Source organism: Bipolaris victoriae (genome assembly GCF_000527765.1).
Source record: "Bipolaris victoriae FI3 unplaced genomic scaffold scaffold_181, whole genome shotgun sequence".
NCBI lineage: Eukaryota > Fungi > Ascomycota > Dothideomycetes > Pleosporales > Pleosporaceae > Bipolaris > Bipolaris victoriae.
This window is the reverse complement of record NW_014575211.1, coordinates 1-18,116: the sequence shown is the minus strand read 5'-3', so window position 1 is coordinate 18,116 and position 18,116 is coordinate 1. Positions and strand designations below refer to the sequence as shown.

Here is an 18,116-nt window from a genome sequence, read left to right as displayed (position 1 = left end):
CGGAATTTATAGCAAGGGTTGAGGTCGGCATTTGACCGAAAGCCCCATTTCTAGTCGCCGAGAGGAATGGAGTAGGTCTGTCACAAGGCCTGTTAGGCCGGCATCTTCGGCCGACATGTGCGCTCCACTAGTCTGGAATCAGACAAGATTCCCATATGGGGTCCCCGTGGGGAAAAATGATATAAGTGCTGTTGCGCAGATCGACAGCAAAAACAGCCCACAGTAATTCAGGGCGCTATCTTGTTTGCTCTCATCATGTCTCCCAAGCCCGACATGGCCGCGACTACTCCATCGGCGGCGGCAGACGCCGGTGTCAAATCCAATGTCGAAACTACAGAATCTATTCACAAGCCCACGAACGAGAAGAGCCGCAAAGGAAAAGACAAGGCCGCTGAGCTGCTCGCCTCGAACGAACGTATTGTGGTGACGTCGGAGGAAAACAAGCGTGTGCTGAAGAAGATTGATCTCATCATTCTGCCCATTCTGCTCAGCGTTTATTTCCTCCAGTCCCTCGACAAGACTACGCTCTCATACGCATCCGTCTTTGGACTCATCGAAGATGCAAATCTCGATCCAAAGTCGCAGCAGTATTCCTGGCTGGGAAGTATCGTTTACATTGCCCAATTGGTGGCACAGCCGCTCGTCGCCTTCTTGCTCGTCAAGATGAGAATGGGAAAATTCATTGGCGCCATGGTCTTCACATGGGGATGCATCCTTTGCGGTATGGCAGGTGCAAAGAATTTTGAGGGACTCATGGCGACACGGTTTCTTTTGGGCGCTTTTGAAGCTGCAGTCGGTAAGCTTCCACTCCATATATACCAAAACGCGTCGTCCTTTTCATCTTCATTTACTAACATCACTCCCAGCTCCCGCATTTATCGCTGTAGTCCAAATGTGGTACAAGCGCGGCGAACAAACTAACCGAAATGCGGCCTGGTATGCCATGCTGGGCATTGTCAACATTCTTGGCAGTCTGCTATGCTATGGTCTCGGACACATCAACTCGAATCTTCTACACTCATACCAGATCATCTTCCTGTTTTGTGGACTCCTCACCGTTGTGGTGTCGATGTTCGTTTGGTTCTTCATGCCCGACTCTCCCATGGAGGCAAAATTCTTGACCGAGCACGAAAGGCTCATCGCGGTTGAGCGTCTGCGTATGAACCAGATGGGCGTTGCATCTCGAGTTTGGAAGTGGGACCATGTGTTCGAGGCATTCCTGGACATCAAGACATGGCTCTGGTTCTCCATGTTGACCGCCATCAGTATTCCGAGTGGCGGCATCTCCGCCTTTGGTCCATTGATTATTCAAGGTTTCGGGTTCGGGAAGTTTGAGACCATCTTGTTCAACATGCCCTTTGGCGTTGTGCAAATCGTCGCGACGGTTGGCGGTGCTTGGCTGGCAACATGGCTCAAGAAGAAGTCGCCTGTCCTCATCCTGCTATGTATTCCACCCATTGTCGGCATCGTCATCCTCATGGTCGTTGGACGCGGTCCTTCAAACCGCGGCCTTTTGCTCTTTGGGTACTATATGACATCATTTTATCCGGGTATCTCGCCACTCATCTATTCCTGGTCAGGCCAAAACACCGGTGGAGACACCAAGCGCAAAGTCACTACCAGCATACTATTTATTGGTGCCAGTGCAGGAAACATCGTTGGGCCTCAGATCTTCAAGCCGTCTGAAAAGCCGTACTACAAGCGCGGTCTGCGCGTGTGTCTTGCCCTCTTCATCCTCATCATTGTTTTGATCTTGGTAGCAATGCTATGGATCAAATTGTTGAATCGCAAGCATGCCGCAACACGAGAGAGTATGGGCAAGGCGGCTGTTGTTGTCGACACAAGCATGGGAAACGCTGTTGAAGGGAGCGCCGAAGAAGCCGAGCACGAGGCAAGCGGGGTGGGCGACAAGGCCTTTGACGATGTGACTGACCTCAAGAACGAGGATTTCATTTACATCTACTAAGACGAGTAGTTGCACATGATTTTCTATAGATATTTCTACCATGATTAAAAAGAGATAAATTTACCAATACATTTTCTAATGATCGTTCTTTGGTCTATAGTCAGATACCAGCTGGAGTGTCAAATCAGAAGAGACTGTCAATGTTGACGAAAAGATCCTGCCACCCTAAAGGCATGTGTTTAAGATTGAGCCCGGGAAAGTCCCACTCGAATACGAATTCTCGGGGCACGTAGCCCTGAAACTCTGTTTCAGCAGCACCACCATCTGTCCCAGACGCAGGTGACGACTGTGTAGCATGATTCTGTTCAACAGAGTACTCTCGCAATGCAGCCTCGCATTTCTCAATACTTGTTTGAAGTATTTGGAAGTATGCAATATGGCCTACCGTCACAGTCTTGAGCTCTTCAAGTACCCTATGAGCGTCGCGGAGAAGTGCCATGACGGACGCGGCAGGATCGCGGAGGAGAATGGCCAATTTGAGTACGAGCAAAACGGAGACTGCGCACTTTGCCCATACGTAATCCAGAGCCCACCGGAATGTGCTGAGATAGGTCGAGCCAATTGTGTGTGTTGAGGACGCTGGCGAAGAATCTGGCGTCGATGTATAGGATTGCAGCATGTAATGTAGATGTCGACTTGCTGCGTCTTTAGCTCTGCGTATAAAGTTTTTCTGGAAGTCGGTCATGAATGCAATATTTTCCACGCCAGATGATGCCACAGCCTTTAAGTACAGTGTCATCATGGCCCATTCACGCTGGATGTGGAGGTTTTGTAACGCCATTGCTCGTCGATGTGGCACGGGTTCTGCCAAGATGATGTTTGTCCATTCATCCAGCCAGAGCGTCAACTCTACACAAGCTTCGTCTACTGTACTCCGGACTTTGTTTTCGTTTTCTTGGAGAAGAAATTCATCCGTGTCCCGTCGCATGATCTTGGTATATGCTTCTGCACGAATCAGGTTGAGTTCTATTTGAGAGAGTAGCCGAATGTCGACTGATGTATGTTCAGGGTGTTGGAGAAGGCTTCGGATTTTCCTAGGGGAGGTATGGAAATTCAAGCCCGGTAACTTTCCTCCGTCTAGCGAGAAACTGTGGTGCGTCAGACAGTCAACGTTAGATATGACCGGAATAGGGCTTACAAGAGTTCGAGATTGCAAATGCCATGCCAGACGCGTGAAAGACGGTACAGTTCTTGCTCATCATTGCTGACGACTCCAGAACGTATTTGGCCTTTTGCAATCAGTTGATCAACGACCCGAGGCAGGTCAAGCTGTATGGCAAAGCGAAGGGCCGTTGCAATCAAGAAAAAACCATTTTCAGAGTAGGCAGCTACCAGGGCAATGGCCTGGATGTCCTCTATACTGGGTATACTCTTGTTGATGAGCAAGTTTGTAATGTGATCGCGAACCCTGGATTGGAGCTGGCGGTAGATGGTTGCATTAAAACCTTCCTCAGCACGACAACCGATGCTGACTATGGCATCGAAGAGGACGGCACTCCGTGAGGATACAGAAGTGATGGTGTCATATCTCTCGCAGAATATTGGGACAAGATATTGCTATGCTGCTTAGTGTCATGTGGTTGCGAATAGAGCCATGGCTTACACTGCCGGAGAAAAAGCTCGACGAGGGTCAGCATTATGAGTGGGGGGAGCAAAGGATTGAGGGGTCTGCCTACCTCTGGTACCAGTGAGCAGCTTGATCCCAAGTGATGAAGCCAGCATCAACGGCACTGCCAATTGCGTTGTGCCCGGCCGGGGAACGAGGTGTGACTTCTGCAACAGTCACGCTTGCGTTATCCATGTGTGACTGCATTGGGAAGCGAGTTAGCGACATGTCTTTATCCCTCCAGCCACGTGGGGTTTGGAATGTCTTGCAGTCATGCCGGCACCTGTCTGGTGGGCCGGGACTTGTTCGAGAAGCATCATCACTAATGCATGTAAGAGCCGTCACTCACGCTGGTCCTTGGACCGGGTGTCTCCCTGGTGCCGAGCAGCTCGCGCAGTGCAGCCATGTCGGCTTCCAACTTCTCGATACGGAGTACATTCTCGTCCTTGACTGCGTCAAAGTACTGGCAGGAAGCACTATTCCTTTCGCAACGTTGACAGGGGCGGTTTCCGTCGCATCGCACCTTGGACGTCCGGCAATTGACACAGGCATTGATAGCACGACGTTTGCGCGGTCGTGGTGAGGCGTGTGCATCCATCGGGAATCTCGCGCGAGAGGAGAAACCATGGTGGACTGACCCGGTTCTTAAAGTCGGGGTAAACCGGGGGTGGACCGAGTGGAGAAGTGGGGACGAAAGGGTGCACGAGTCGTGTGTTTTGGTGGCGGATGGCGACTATCGGATCTGGTCCTCGTTAGGCCCATCCTTCGCGCAAAGCTAGACACGCCGCACAGTCAATGTGATGGAGCAAATTTGCTTCTCTTCTTATTGTGCACATACTGCCTCACTCCCACTCATGTCCCCTTACACTGCTGTAGTCATCTCCGTACACTACTGTCCAACACTTAACGGAGTGTCGACAGTAAGCAGCCTGAATCTGGGCGACCTTATCCGATGACAACGCCAACTGTAAACCGCGGTGACATGCAGTCTGCTGGTCGTTGTATTTCTTACGGCCGACCACCAAATGGGAACCTTCCACACACCACTTGTTTCCACAAAGGTGCATAACAGTAAGGGGTTCCGTGGTGGAAGGTTGGTGGGTCTTGTCTTTGGCGACCGACCGCAAGAGATCCTCAGTGAGGCCAGATTCCGGCTGGGTGTAAGCTCGATGTGCCGCAGCGATATGATAGGCGTAGACTTTGGTCTTCGTACTGCTGCGAGCAACATTGAGCCCCTCCAATCCTGTGACCCGTGGCGCATCGTTGTTTTCGCCACCTTCCCGTAGCACCACTGATTCGGTGACTACGCCTTACTTCCTCGTCCTGCGAAAAAGAGCTGAACAATGGCCGAATAGTAACTATTAGCCCGAGAAAGCAAGGTTCCCATCCGTAAGTCTACGGACGACTGGGGGGAGGTTAGCATTGGTGATAACGCCAACGGGTGCTCCTGGTTGTATCAATCCCCAAAACGTCGCAACGGCGGCTCTGGGAGCAGATAAGACCAGGAGTTGATTGTCGGATTGAAGGACGGAGGTTACCGGCGGATTAGGCCGGCGTGACTGGAGTGGCAGGGCGGGGGCCTGCTCATGCGACGAACACGCTATTAAAACCACACCATCAGTACACATATGATATAGTAGAGGTGGAGTAACCTCATGCAAGAGGTTAACCCTTACACATTTTGCGTTTCTTAGAGGACATCTTACAGAAAAAGAAGATAGGTAGAAAAAGAGAAAAGAGTTAATTATACACCTCTGATTCCAGTAGCTCTTACTGTTCATTCTCGAGTAAACAAACCATCCAACTGTTATTTCCCGCTTAGTCTTGAAGACTAGAAAGATCAATAAACTACTTATTTCCTTATCTCTTGGATCGCCGTCTACCCGATCACATAGAGCTCTTATGTTCGCGCCAAATCTCGACTCTTCTACGCTGCTTTGCTCCACCTGCTTTTCTGTCGGTGTCCGTCACGCCACTTGCTCAGTTGTCGCTTACACCGCGCTGCTGGAAGCATATCCAAGTACTACCCGGGGGTACTGTGCTGCAACCATCTTGGTCAAGTTGGAGCCCGTCACATATTGGCCATGGCAGTGTTTGAACGAAACAAGGGCTCGTAAAATCTGGCGTTTCTGCTGTCTTTATTGAAGCTTTCACGTCCCACTTCAGTTGGGGGCCACGTACTCATTAATGGTAGGCGCATTTTCCAGGTCAGTATTCGCTCCAAACTGTGCTACGGCCGAGCTATAGCTGGCCTGGACTGCCTCAGTGGCATAGACACGCATCTCCTTTTCGTAGGCTACTGTCACGCCCTCCCAATTATCGCCGTCGCCACGCTCCCACACCTCTGCCATCAATCGACCCAGCAAAGCCGAGTCGCGCATCGCCGTATTCGCGCCGTTACCACCTGCTGGCGTCATCGCATGCACAGCGTCGCCAATGACAGTCACTCGAGGCTCGTTAGGCCATGCAGGCACGCCGTCTGGCGAAGAACAAGTGATTTTCCAAAAGGAAGCCTCGGCCTCGTTCATATTGTCAATGAGCGGCTTCAGGCGCGCGTGCCAGTGCGAGGTAAGCGACTTTGCGATTGTTGCCGCTGGTGGGCCAGTGATGGTGTAGTTGTCGTTGGGTGCATCAACGACGCCTGGTGAGCCGCCCATGGTCCAGCCAAACTCGATGTCTGGATTGTCCATATCGCCAGCACGGATGTTGGTGATTAGGAAGACCTTGCCACCATTCGGTTGTGAATCACTGTCATTGACGACAAAGACGCCCTCGCCCAGGCCTTTGAAAGCGGCCGTGGGTGCCTGACCGTGTATTCCTCGCGAGCCCAAGTCGTAGACCTTGATGGTGCCATTCGATAGTTGGCCTGCGACTGCACTCTTGACGCCCTCACCACCCACCAACATGGAGCCCTCTTCACTCTTGCTTCCGTCTGCAAAAACAAGGCGCACCCCGCCGTCCGTCTTCTCATAGCCTACAATCCGATGGCTCCATCGTACATTGTGTTCGAGGCCCTCTAGAAAGAGCGTACGCATATCGCCTCGCGAGATGCCCACAATCTTGCCATCTCTGCTAGTCAACGGCCCGTTGCTGCTGACAGGTGGCTGTCCTCCTGTCCCTGTCTCGCCCGTCAATGGGTCGATGACGGCAAATCCCGCGCCGCCAGTCTTGCCGCACTTGTCGTAGAATTTCTGAAATCCCTCGGGGCCGAGGACATTTTCTATTGCGTCGAGTCCTTGGCTGGATAGGCGCAGGCGATAACCCTGTGCTCGAAAAACAATGGACGCGTCGCGCTCAAAGACGAGAAATGGAATCTTGAAACGGTGCAGCGAGCGGGCAAGGAGAAGCGAGGCAAGGCCAGCGCCAGCAATGAGGACTGGTTTTGGGGAGCTCATGGTGGGATATGTGGTCGTGTGCGAAGTGCTGCTGTTCTCCGGAGCAGCGACATGACTGCTGATATACCAGGCGTGTTGGGTGTTGTAAGAAATGCCATATATGGCGTTGGGTACATTATTTGGCAAGTGGGGGTCAGTTCGGGAGTCCGGAACCCCAACATGCGTCGCTTGCTAAGCCGATGACTATCATTGTACACGGTGATGTATAAGCAGCCTTACATGATGCAGGGCCTGATGACGCAACAAGCAACCCTTGATACCGAGCCAAGCATCAGAGTTATTCGTCTACGCAATGCGGGTATGTTGTAGCTAGACGACGGGCCGCGGAAATTGCGGAAATATGGCCGCCGTCCTTGGCTAGACGCAGTAGTAATTTCTTGCATCGTGTTTTCGGACGAGGAATGAGAATGATATGCTGAGTATTGGATGATACATTTCAAATACTACGTGAAGAAGTATCTTTACATTCCTTCTGTAACCCACAATGTGTTCGTACAGAACGTATCAGATTTTGGATCACTCAGACAATATGCCATTGCAACTTGTATTTTCCTTGATCAGAAACCAACTCAGGATGAACTTTTGCCATTGTCAAGATTCGACAAAGAATATTACTTTAGTCTTTTGCATCGGACAAAGGCTCGCAGATAGGTGTGATTGTTTGACAGCTTACTTACACACATGGTGTGAATTGCCATTCGCTCTCGCAATATGGTTAAGAGCTTGAGATACCTGTACAATCTTACTCTTTTGATACTGTTTTGAGAGAATACATTTACGGTCAAAGGCTACAATACATAGACTGTTACGCCAGACTCTCTGATCCACACTTCAAAAACACGTGTTTACATAGTTTGTTTACAACCCCTACCATGTGTACGACAAAGTCGTCTGCAATACCACTGAGCTACCGAGACACTACCTTGGTGACATTTTCAGATGATTGGTATCCATCAATTTCACGACAGATGATGAAGTGGAGCTACACGTATGCTATTTTGCAGATGTACTACTATTCTAAGTCGGACTCTGGCGACATGTCGATTCCATTGGTCCCAAGGTTAGTCTCGGCAGTGTCCATGTCAGTTTACGCGTAGGTATGGGTGCACGATGGGCCTATGGATGGAGTAGTATGCATGAATGTATATTTTGCAGTTGTCGAGATACGGGATCAAGGGGTTCTCGTACTGAAATGTCATGTGAAATTGGAGTGTTGTGGCTAGGTAGGTCAGTGCTTCTATGGTGCTGTAACACGTCTCTAAGCATTCGCATGTTACTTTAACGCTATTCATCTTCTCCTAGGAAGTGAAATTGTTTCTAGGAAAGAAAAGGAAGACGGATAGGAGCATGTCAGATGTGATCGATTGTTGCTTGGCAAAACATGTTGTTGATACTTCCATGCCAGCAAATTACCGCACAGATGCAGTGCTAATCCGAAACCGGCACCGTATTGCGAGAACCTGTTTTGAGGGCTGTGAGTAACCTGAATGTGGATGGATGTTATTGATACAAGGCCATTATCGTTATTTCTGCAGGTCTAGTCCAGCCGGACGTTAGCTCATTTCGTGTAGCGTGATGATACATACGTATCCTGCAGGCTTCACCTCAAGCATGTGATTTCAGAACTAGATCTGAGATAGGCGAGATACGGCGGGGCTATTGTTAGCAGCGACGTCGGTTTAGTTGCTGCATATGAGGCGTCGGTAGCCCAGGCGACGGCAATGCATCCAAGACGGTCCAGGGATTTGTCAAACGTAGTTTGCATGTCACAGCCGTAATAACTCACAACGTGTGACAGGGAGGTTGAGGTTTGGTCGATAACAACGCTAGCGAGCTGTCGGCGGGCTGATTGAAGCGAACAAGGTCGGTTAGGTAATTACTTGGGTGGCAGCAGGGATGATACCGGGATGTAAATGTTTGTGAAACATACATGTACACAAACAATCAGTCTTGTTTACGCAGCTCCCGGGCATGTAAGCTGTAGTTTGGGCAACGGGTACTGTCGTGTTGTCATTATCATCCAGATTGGATCCACCGAGGCGCCTACCGCTGTTTGTTTGGATCTGGTCGGTTCAATATGCGACGACCCAGGCTACGGCCAGGCCAATGCCGTGACCGGTAGCGAGTTCAGCTGCAATCCGTGAAACACTGGTAGACATGCAGAAGCGTTGATATCTCCCTAGACATGGCATTGCTTACGGTTCCAGTCTGAGAGATCAGACAGTCTGCAGGGGTGAATAAATCGACTGACATACCTGGAGATGGATCGATACATGTGGAGTTTATAGTGTGGTGCTTTCTTCTTGGCAACAAGAAGCACAGATACAGCTTTCGAAGTAGATGGGAAGGATGCAACCCTGAAGAGTAAGTACATGGGATTTGGTCATCTGTCATTGTCATTCATGTCTATTTTGATCGTAAAATGGCGTCAGTGGGATAATGCTACAGCAAAGCCTCGAATCGTGACGAGGCCAGCCACAAGTCTACTCGGGTATGTCTAACTATATATACAAAACTTTTGGTCTTCTCCATAATCGTACACAAAGGGGTTGCCGCTCAAATAAGCGCTTCGCCCCTGAACATGGCCTCTCGGACTTCTCGTACAACATCTGCACGGTCGCCTGGCCCGAGCAGTACAATACCTCTTCCACGTCTGCCCATTCGGCCTGTGCGGCCAAGGCGGTGGATAAAATCAATGGTGGTGTGGGGAACATCAAAGAGGATGACGTGTCGAACAGACACGGTGTCAATACCTCGTGAGCCAAGATCAGTTGTGACAATGACCTTGGTGTTGGGAAGAGTGCGTTTGTTCGCCAGCGTCGAGTTGATGGGTGCTTCATCTTGAGTCGCTGGCGAAGTGCCGAGTGAAGAATCGCTAGTAAAAGATTTGAGAATCTTTGCTTGGCGCGAAGGGTCTGTGTCACGGTGGAAGGCCAGGGCATCAACGCCCTTTTTGACAAGGTACTGTGCCACCTCTTCAGTATCCTCACGCTCGTTGACAAAAACCAAGATGCGTTTTGTTGGTATTGCTTCCTTGCCCTCGGTGGGATCATAGTCAGCAGATGCTTTGCCGATTTGCCATATCGTGTCTGCACAAGCGAGTAGCTTGTTACCGCGGTAGGGATCCTTGTTTACGTCCACGACGCCCAACTGCACCCTGCGAGGAATGGCGTGCAAGTTTGGGGTGACGAGGCGGTGCATGTCTGGAAACCTCTGTGCAAGGTATTTGTCGAGGTACTTGGGAATGGTGGCCGAGCATAGAACAAGCTTCTTGAGAGATGGAGTGGCCCGCTCGAGGATTTCGGTAGTAGTCTCCTTGAAAGAGCGGTCGAAAAGGGAGTCTGCTTCGTCGCAGATGAGATGGGTAACACGGGCAAGGATGTTGGGGTTGCTTTGGGCAATGCTGGCGAGGAGCGGCGGGGTGCTGATGACAACATCGACGCCGTTGGGGTTGAAGAGCTGGTTGCGGATGACAGTAGCAGATAACTTGGCAGATATGGGCGCGGCACGGAACTTGATAGTGTGCGAGAGCGACTTCGCGACGGCGCCGACCTGTGCAACCAGTTCGGCGGAGGGAACGAGGATGATGGCCCGTGGGCGGGCTGGGTCAACGGCCTTGTTGATCTCTGGCTCCTCGGCAGCGAACATGTCGGTTCGCTTATCGTGCTCTTTGGCAGTCGCAGCAGCCTCTTGAGCCGCCTTGGTTGCCTGTTGCTCGGCCTCGTCCTTTTCGCGCATCTCTTCCTGCTTGATGGCGTCCAGGGTAGGGAGAAGGTATGCCAGTGTCTTTCCAGACCCCGTCTCGGCTGCGAGCAAGAAGGTGTCGGGGCCTGTCTTCTTCGTCTTTACTTTGGCGCGCACAGCCTTCTGCATGCCGAGCAGGGCGGGTATGGCGACAGCCTGTGCCGGTGTGGGATTGCGGTACTCGAGGCCGGGCAGCGCATCGTTGACGGCGCGCAGGACAGGCTCGGTGAGGGGGAACTTGTCGAAGGAGTCGTACTGGTCCATGTTGCGCTTGATGGCGGTGCGGTCGCTGTAGGGCACCCGGTGCAGCGAGCTCTGCATCTTGAGGGCGTGGAAGGGCTCTGTCCTTGGCCTGGCCCTGCCCTGGCTGCGTCCTGTGGGCGGCGACGGACGCCCACGTGCCTCTCTCTGGTCGCGCATCCGTTGCAGGCCCGGCGGCGCTTGTGTGCGGTTCAGGTAGGAGAAGGCATCGGCCGTCTTCTTGGGCTTGATGTCTGATGTGCGGGCGACATGTTCCGACAGCACCATGCGCGAAGGTCTCGGGGCCCTGGACGGCGACAGCGACGACGACTGGCGGCGGTCGTGGTAGGCGGCATATAGGCGTGGGTGGTGCGGCAGTGATAATGACTGGCGGCGCAATGGCGAAAGGTCCAGCAGCGTCCGTGGGCCGCAGAGCGGACACGGAGCGGACAGCCGTGGCAGCATCGTCCGTTGGTTTGGGCGGTTTATTTTTTTTGGGGGGGGGGGGAGAGGGCAATTTTTTTCCCAAACGGGCAGACGAGGTGACGTCGGGCGGCGGCACGGGCGATGTCGCGATACAAGTGGGCGCTAGGCGCAGAGGGCTGCCATTGCTGCCAGCGTGCCATGGACTGGCGGGTGGGCTCCAGCCACATGCGGCTCGTTACCTCAGCAACACCACCCAACACCCGTCTACCCCGGCTATCAACACCTTAGATAGCGCCCACGGCCCCAATCCAATTCACACCGCACGCATCCACACACACACTCGTCCTCGATAGCCTCTTCATTGCACAATAGCCTCCGCGCTCCGTGTGTGCCTGTGTGCGTGTGTGTCCTTCACTTGCTTTGCTTCAGGCTTCATCAGCGCACACGCTGCCCTGCACTCACTGCCTACACTACACTAGGCCTGCCAGTGCGCGCCCAACTCCTCGACGGAGATTGCCCAGTGACGGCATCCATCCCGCCGCCCTAGACAAACAACAAAGGAGGATTTCTTTGTTTGCACTCTCGCCTAGCACATTGCGACAGACATGTCGCGCAACGAAGCGGTAAGCACTCCATTCCCCCTCCACCACGACGCTCCTGTCGGTCGCGTGACGGCCATGGCGACTGCGACTGCGATGCTGACAGCAATGGCACCCAGGTGTCGCCGCTGCGCATCACCAAGACGCCCTCCACTTCGTCCCCCAAGGGCAGTGGCCGGCCGCTGTCGGAGATCAGCCCCCATGAGCACCGCAGGAACTCGCCCAGCTGGAACCAGTCAACAAAGGTTCGTGCACATGGCCGCTCCATCAGCACCAAAAGCAACTGACACGCCCCCTTCCAGAAGATGCTCATCTCCAAGGAGAGCTCGCCCTACCGCGACTCGTCGCCCTTTACTCACAGCCCCCGTCTTTTCTGGAAGGAGCAGACAACGTCGCCCAAGAGCCGTTTCGACACGTCAGAGAACGACTGCGAGGCCAGCACACCGCTCTCCCCCAAGCGCAACTCGATTGAGAACCTGAAGAAGCAGTCACGTGTCAAGAACAGCAGCATGTTCGCCCGCGAGCAAAAGAACGAATACGACCCCACCCTCGTCCAGCCACTCGACCGCCCCCTCGCCGCCGGTCGCCCGCTAAACACCGTCGTACAGGGCAACGCATATGGCGGTCATGGTATGCAGGGCATGCGCGATGAGAACAACAACAGCAGCAGCAATGTCCCGACCAGGATTCCCATCCTCAGTCCCTCCAAGACTTCCCCCGCCAAGCTACCCACACAGTCGTCCTTCTCTTCACCCTCAAAGTCGTCGCCCTCAGAAGGTCGCGTGTCCCCCACAAAGTCGTCGCTTGTCAGCAACGGCCGCTTCAACTCACCACAGTATAACCCCGACTCCAGCGCCGTCTTCTCCGACGAAGAAGACATGGTGCAACAGACGCCCCGCCCCCTGCGTCGCCATGCTAAGAGTGTGACCTTCGACACTAGGCCTCCCCAGATCACAGAATTTGAGATGGTCACACCTGATCCGTCCGTGACGACAGCATCGCGAGACGGCAGCTACGATTCCGAAGAAGACGAGACAGAGGAAGAGCTGAGCTTTGACCAGGACGACAGCTTCGATGCTTCCCTCGAGGACACCGAGAAGACACCCGTAGTCCTTCCTGAGGATTGGCGCCACATGAGCCCAGATGCTGCAAACACTTCACTAACTGACACCTACGACGATGTTTTCGATGGTCGCGACAACAGCCCCATGCCCTCTGCAAACCCCAATGGTCAAAGGAACCAAGCCCGCCTGGGCTCAACCGCCTCTGATAGCGACGCCAGACCACTTCCTCCTCTTCCCGGCTTCCCAGCCCAAGAGGGCAGTCGGCGGCGTGACTCGAGCATTGGTTTGTCTAATGCTGCTGAGCGAATTAACGACAGGCGGCGGTCTCTACCTCAGCTTCCCCAAGCCGCTGGTATCTCCAAGAACGATCTCCTCAATATGCGCGAAGTTTCCATGTCGCTTGAAGACCGATTGCGTTTGATGAACTTTGACAACGACCGCGATACAAGCACCCCAACACAGGAGATGCAGAACAGGAAGAACATTCATATTGACGATGAGGTCACCGACGCTGACGTTGAACGTTCCGAGACGGCCGCTGATGAGCCGAGATCTGCGCCCCGCATCTCCCGCGATTCCATCCTCCGTCGTGTCAAGAGCCGCAACTTTGAGGATGGTGAAGACGACGATTCCGAAGTTGAATATAACAACTTCGACCATGACGACAGCCCTGAGCGCAGCTATGGAGACCTCGCTGATCTTGATCCCGATGTCCCCATCCCCTCGCGTGAAGTCTCTTCCAACTTTGACGAACACCCACGACAAGTCTCTGGTGTTTCTCAGAGTGAGGCAGACAGCGTGGTGGATGCATATAGTTATGGCGATGTGCCACACGGTGAACACGATGACGAAACAGACGTTGACGGTAGCTCCATGTCCCAACTTGAAGACTATGAGCGCGACTCATCCGTCATCCACCACCCGATGCCACCAGCATCCGACGACGAGGATGAGAATAGTCAATATTCTCTCGAGCCTGAGGAGCAGCCCACATCCCAGAGCACCATCGACTCTTCCGGCCCATCAACACCAACTGTTGCTCCCTCCTCACCAGTCGTCGAGGACAAGCAGGCTCAGCAAGACGACATGTTTTCAAACATTGACGCCAAGGACATGGATCTCAGCCTTGACCCCGAGAAGCCTACAGTCGACACACCTGCAAACCCACTTGACAAGGCTCCTAAGCTGGACGCTATGCGCGATGCTCTCCGTCGACCTGTCACTCCAGAACCGGCAGATGGTCAGAATGACGAGTCAGGATCGGAAGGTCCTAGTACCCCAGACTCTGTCATTCGGCACCCCATTGCTCAATCACCCCTTCCACAAGAAGATATTGAGGTTCCTCAGCGTGAAGCCACTATTCGGGGTGCAGGTGGAAAGTTGAAGACTAGACCTTCGCTCATCCCGGATGAGGTTGACATGGCCGCCACGCGTCGCCATGTCAGTGGTGGTTATGCTCCTCCCGTCCCTGAGCGAAGCCCTAAACGCCAGTCTATGAGCCTCGAGCCGGGCCATGCCGATGATGAAGATTCACAGCTCAGCATTGGGACAAGAGAAAGACGCATGCTTGATCTTAACCTTGGCGATGACTCCAATGACCTCAGCTTCGGCCTCGACAAGGAGTTTGATCACATCATTGCTGCACAAAAGGTAAGTTGCCCTTCGACTTGTCCAATTGGATCAGTTTACTAACATCTCCAAACAGAAGGGATACATGATGCGTGAGAACAAAAAGGTTGTTGTTGCTAGCAGCCGTCAATTCAGTGACGAAAAGCCACCCACTGGAACTGATGCTGCACCTGAGATCGTAGTTGCCAAAACTGGAACTCGCAAGGCCAGTGCTGAGCGCAAGCCTTGGACGAAAGAACCATGGAATGGCAAGCCTCGACGCAAGAGCATCCGAACTGCATCGGGTCGGCGAATGCGGACCTCCGAGGGCCCCGCGCCGCCTCTACCTGGCCAGGACTCGGCTGTCGCTGGTGGCCTCGACGCTGTGGCTGAGCAGGGAGCTGTTGATGAATTTGAAGATGGAGAGGAGCGCGGCAGAGTCTTTGTCAAGGTGGTTGGTGTCAAGGATCTCGATCTTCCTCTCCCGAAGAAGGAACGCGTCAACTTCCAACTGACTCTCGACAATGGCCTGCACTGTGTTACCACATCTTGGCTGGAGCTTTCCCAGTCGGCTCCGATTGGTCAAGAATTTGAGCTTGTCGTCTTGGACGATCTCGAGTTCCAACTCACCCTGCAGACAAAGCTTGAGCCTCCAGCGGTGCAGCAGGTTGTTGCTCCACCCACCAAGATTGTTAACCACAAGAAGTCGCACTCGGCCTTCCGCAATCTCCTCTCATCCCCCAAGAAGAGGAAGGAGCAAGAACGCAAGGCACAAGAGGAGGCTGATCGCATTGCTCTTCAAGAACAGCAAGAGGCTCAGGCTGCTGCTAAGCGCAACTACCAGGCAACTGCCTGGGACCTCCTCCATGACTTGGTCGGTTCGGATGGATCGTTTGCTCGTGCCTATGTTTGCCTCAGCAACTACGAGAATCAAGCATATGGTCGCCCCTTGACTGTCGATGTTCCCTGCTTCAACGAGTGGGCTGTTGACAACACGGGCGGAAGCAGTGTGAAGAGCAAGCGTGGTGGTGTTGTTCGCCGTCCCCCTTATCGGGTCGGCAAGCTAACTCTTCAGCTGTTGTATGTGCCCAAGCCGAAGAACTCCAAAGATGAGGACATGCCCAAGAGCATGAATGCTTGCATTCGTGAACTCAAGGAGGCTGAACAAGTCAAGGACATTAGCTTCGAAGGCACTTTAAGCCAGCAAGGTGGTGATTGTCCCGTAAGTACCTGCCACATTAACCATTCACAAACACAAACTAACATGTTGTAGTACTGGCGTCGCCGATTCTTCCGCCTGGAAGGCACAAAGCTCACTGCGTATCACGAGTCCACGCGCCAGCCACGTGCTACTATCAACCTGGCAAAGGCCTCTAAGCTCATGGATGACAAGTCAGCCCTTCAACAGCCTTCTGCGACCAAGTCTGGTGGCCGCCGCAAGTCTGGGTTTGCTGAAGACGAAGAAGGCTACATGTTTGTCGAGGAGGGATTCCGCATCCGCTTCGCCAACGGCGAGGTCATTGACTTTTATGCCGACAGCCGCGACCAGAAGGAGGCTTGGATGAAGGTCCTTTCCGAGACCGTCGGAAAGGATATTGCGCAGAACAAGGGCTGGGCCGCCATGGTCCTTGAAAAGGAACGCAAGGAACGCAAGGAACGAGCCCAGCTGGGGTCTCCTACTTCAAACTCAAACGTTGATCGCCCGGTTCACGCGCGCACTCAATCGCACGATGTCCATTCACCCAGGCCCAACGCCAGCCCCGTCAAGGGTCATGCCCGAACGCAATCGCACGCACCAGCTCCACCTCTGAAAGATATGCGCATGTCGCATGCGCCGCCTCCAAGGCCGCGAACACAGGAGTCTGCTGCAAAGTCGGGACGTAGAGATCAGGTTCGATCGATGATTTTCTAAAAGCTACTTCATTTCTCTTCATCGTCGATACCCTTTTCTCTAGTCGCTTTCTTGGACATTCACTTTACTTACTGGCATCTCCTTGCGTTTTAGCTTTGCAATCACTCTTTGTTTTCCTACAGACTCAGATTGGGGATGTGGGGACGTGGGAAGGGGCGACGAGGTTTGACGGGCGTGGGTGCTGTGCATCCATTTCCCGCATCAAACAGATCCGTACGCTAACCGAAGCGACTGTTTTCATTTTGTACGTCCGCGTTGATGATGGAGAGGCGCGAAGTTGTGGACGTGTGGTTCGCGCTGTGTTTTGCTGTCTAGCGTTTTCCTAGTTGTTTTTGTTCTTTGTTGCATCTTGCTGTCGTTGCTCCTTGTTCTTCTTTTTTTTTTCGTTTCTTGTTAGTGTTGAACGGGTATTGGACGGCTTTGGCGTTGGCGGCTATGGGACCACGAGATTCTGCGTAATGATTTGATTAGCGATGATGATGTAGTGCAGAAGTTTGCTAGCAAGCTGAGGAAGAAGTGAATAAATGACTTGAGAGATTCAAACTATGCGATATGATTTGACATGTGATGTAGCGATTTTGTTTGTGTGTGTACGCATTGAAGTCAATGTGATTGTTGGCATGTGTAGCTACCCTACCAAGTATAGCGGGGAACCATTGCACCTCTCCACACGCCTGTGCGACACGACTGTAGGCAATGTACATTCTCAAAATCAGACTGATATACTGCTGATCGTGAAACAAGTAGAAATTCAGTGCAAGGGCTGTGTTATTTTTTCGCTGCGTTGGAACACTTATATTTTTTCTAAAAAAAAATAAAAAAATCCCTTCGTTGCTGCCTATCCTTTGCTTTTCATTCAAAAATATACGTAACTCAACATATCGATAAAAAAACGACACAATAATGCATTTTTCTCACCCAAACAAACTCCCTCCTACATTCTCATTCCCATAATTTTCACACGCATCCAAGATTCCACAAACAGCCCAGTATTCGGGTGCTTGCAAAGAAAATAAGAATTTATGCAACGCCGGCAAGCATACAAACACAGCATATGCCGTGAAACAGTAAAACTTTTGTAACTAATATAGCACCACATGTAATTGCGTGTAAAACAAAGAGGTGACACACGGACAAGCATGGGTGGGAAAGAATACAAGTCATGTATGCAAAGCAAACAAAGGAGATATTTGCCCAAAAAAACAAGAACTTGGTCAAATGACTTGGAGAGATTTTGCAAACGGGCAACCCATGTTGGGGGAGGGGAAAGGTATCAGGAACGAAAATAATAATAATGGAGAAGTGACATGTCCTCTCTCTCTCTCTCTCTCTCTCTCGTCCTTGCTATATCCCAAGTTTTCGTCCACCCATCGAACTTTCTTGTTATTTTTCGACCGATTTTTTTTCCCGATAGGTTTTTGTTTGTCTGGTTAGGGTGAACGATAGTTCGATTACTCTTCGGAGTGCAAAAGAAAAATCCCCCCATCTTGGTAAATCTTGAATATTTTCCATTTACTTTCTGGTATCGTTTTGATTTTCCTTCCTGGGGCGGGGGG

The 18,116-nt window shown here is 52.3% G+C and overlaps 6 protein-coding genes across 6 annotated transcripts; 3 read left to right on the top strand and 3 right to left on the bottom strand.

The window, feature by feature from the left end:
* Positions 1-273: 273 nt before the first annotated feature.
* Positions 274-1,966, top strand: COCVIDRAFT_115145 (hypothetical protein; the record flags this gene model as incomplete). The annotated part of the gene is made up of 2 exons (XM_014695068.1): positions 274-796; positions 867-1,966. The coding sequence occupies 2 exons, from the start codon at positions 274-276 to the stop codon at positions 1,964-1,966; spliced, it is 1,623 nt and encodes a 540-aa protein (XP_014550554.1).
* Positions 1,967-2,090: 124 nt separating this feature from the next.
* On the bottom strand, positions 2,091-4,170 carry COCVIDRAFT_31742 (hypothetical protein; the record flags this gene model as incomplete). Its single annotated transcript, XM_014695067.1, has 5 exons — positions 2,091-3,054; positions 3,105-3,523; positions 3,570-3,585; positions 3,643-3,773; positions 3,922-4,170. 5 exons carry the CDS (start codon positions 4,168-4,170, stop codon positions 2,091-2,093), a joined length of 1,779 nt encoding a protein of 592 aa, XP_014550553.1.
* A 1,564-nt stretch (positions 4,171-5,734) lies between these two features.
* On the bottom strand, positions 5,735-6,967 carry COCVIDRAFT_42960 (hypothetical protein; the record flags this gene model as incomplete). The annotated part of the gene is made up of 1 exon (XM_014695066.1): positions 5,735-6,967. The coding sequence occupies one exon, from the start codon at positions 6,965-6,967 to the stop codon at positions 5,735-5,737; it is 1,233 nt and encodes a 410-aa protein (XP_014550552.1).
* Positions 6,968-7,839: 872 nt separating this feature from the next.
* COCVIDRAFT_21021 (hypothetical protein) lies at positions 7,840-9,111 on the top strand (the record flags this gene model as incomplete). Its single annotated transcript, XM_014695065.1, has 4 exons — positions 7,840-8,027; positions 8,123-8,190; positions 8,289-8,441; positions 8,930-9,111. 4 exons carry the CDS (start codon positions 7,840-7,842, stop codon positions 9,109-9,111), a joined length of 591 nt encoding a protein of 196 aa, XP_014550551.1.
* Positions 9,112-9,523: 412 nt separating this feature from the next.
* COCVIDRAFT_115151 (hypothetical protein) lies at positions 9,524-11,239 on the bottom strand (the record flags this gene model as incomplete). Its single annotated transcript, XM_014695064.1, has 1 exon — positions 9,524-11,239. The coding sequence occupies one exon, from the start codon at positions 11,237-11,239 to the stop codon at positions 9,524-9,526; it is 1,716 nt and encodes a 571-aa protein (XP_014550550.1).
* Positions 11,240-11,982: 743 nt separating this feature from the next.
* On the top strand, positions 11,983-16,560 carry COCVIDRAFT_31739 (hypothetical protein; the record flags this gene model as incomplete). Its single annotated transcript, XM_014695063.1, has 5 exons — positions 11,983-12,000; positions 12,096-12,221; positions 12,279-14,690; positions 14,746-15,870; positions 15,922-16,560. The coding sequence occupies 5 exons, from the start codon at positions 11,983-11,985 to the stop codon at positions 16,558-16,560; spliced, it is 4,320 nt and encodes a 1,439-aa protein (XP_014550549.1).
* Between the last annotated feature and the right edge of the window lie 1,556 nt (positions 16,561-18,116).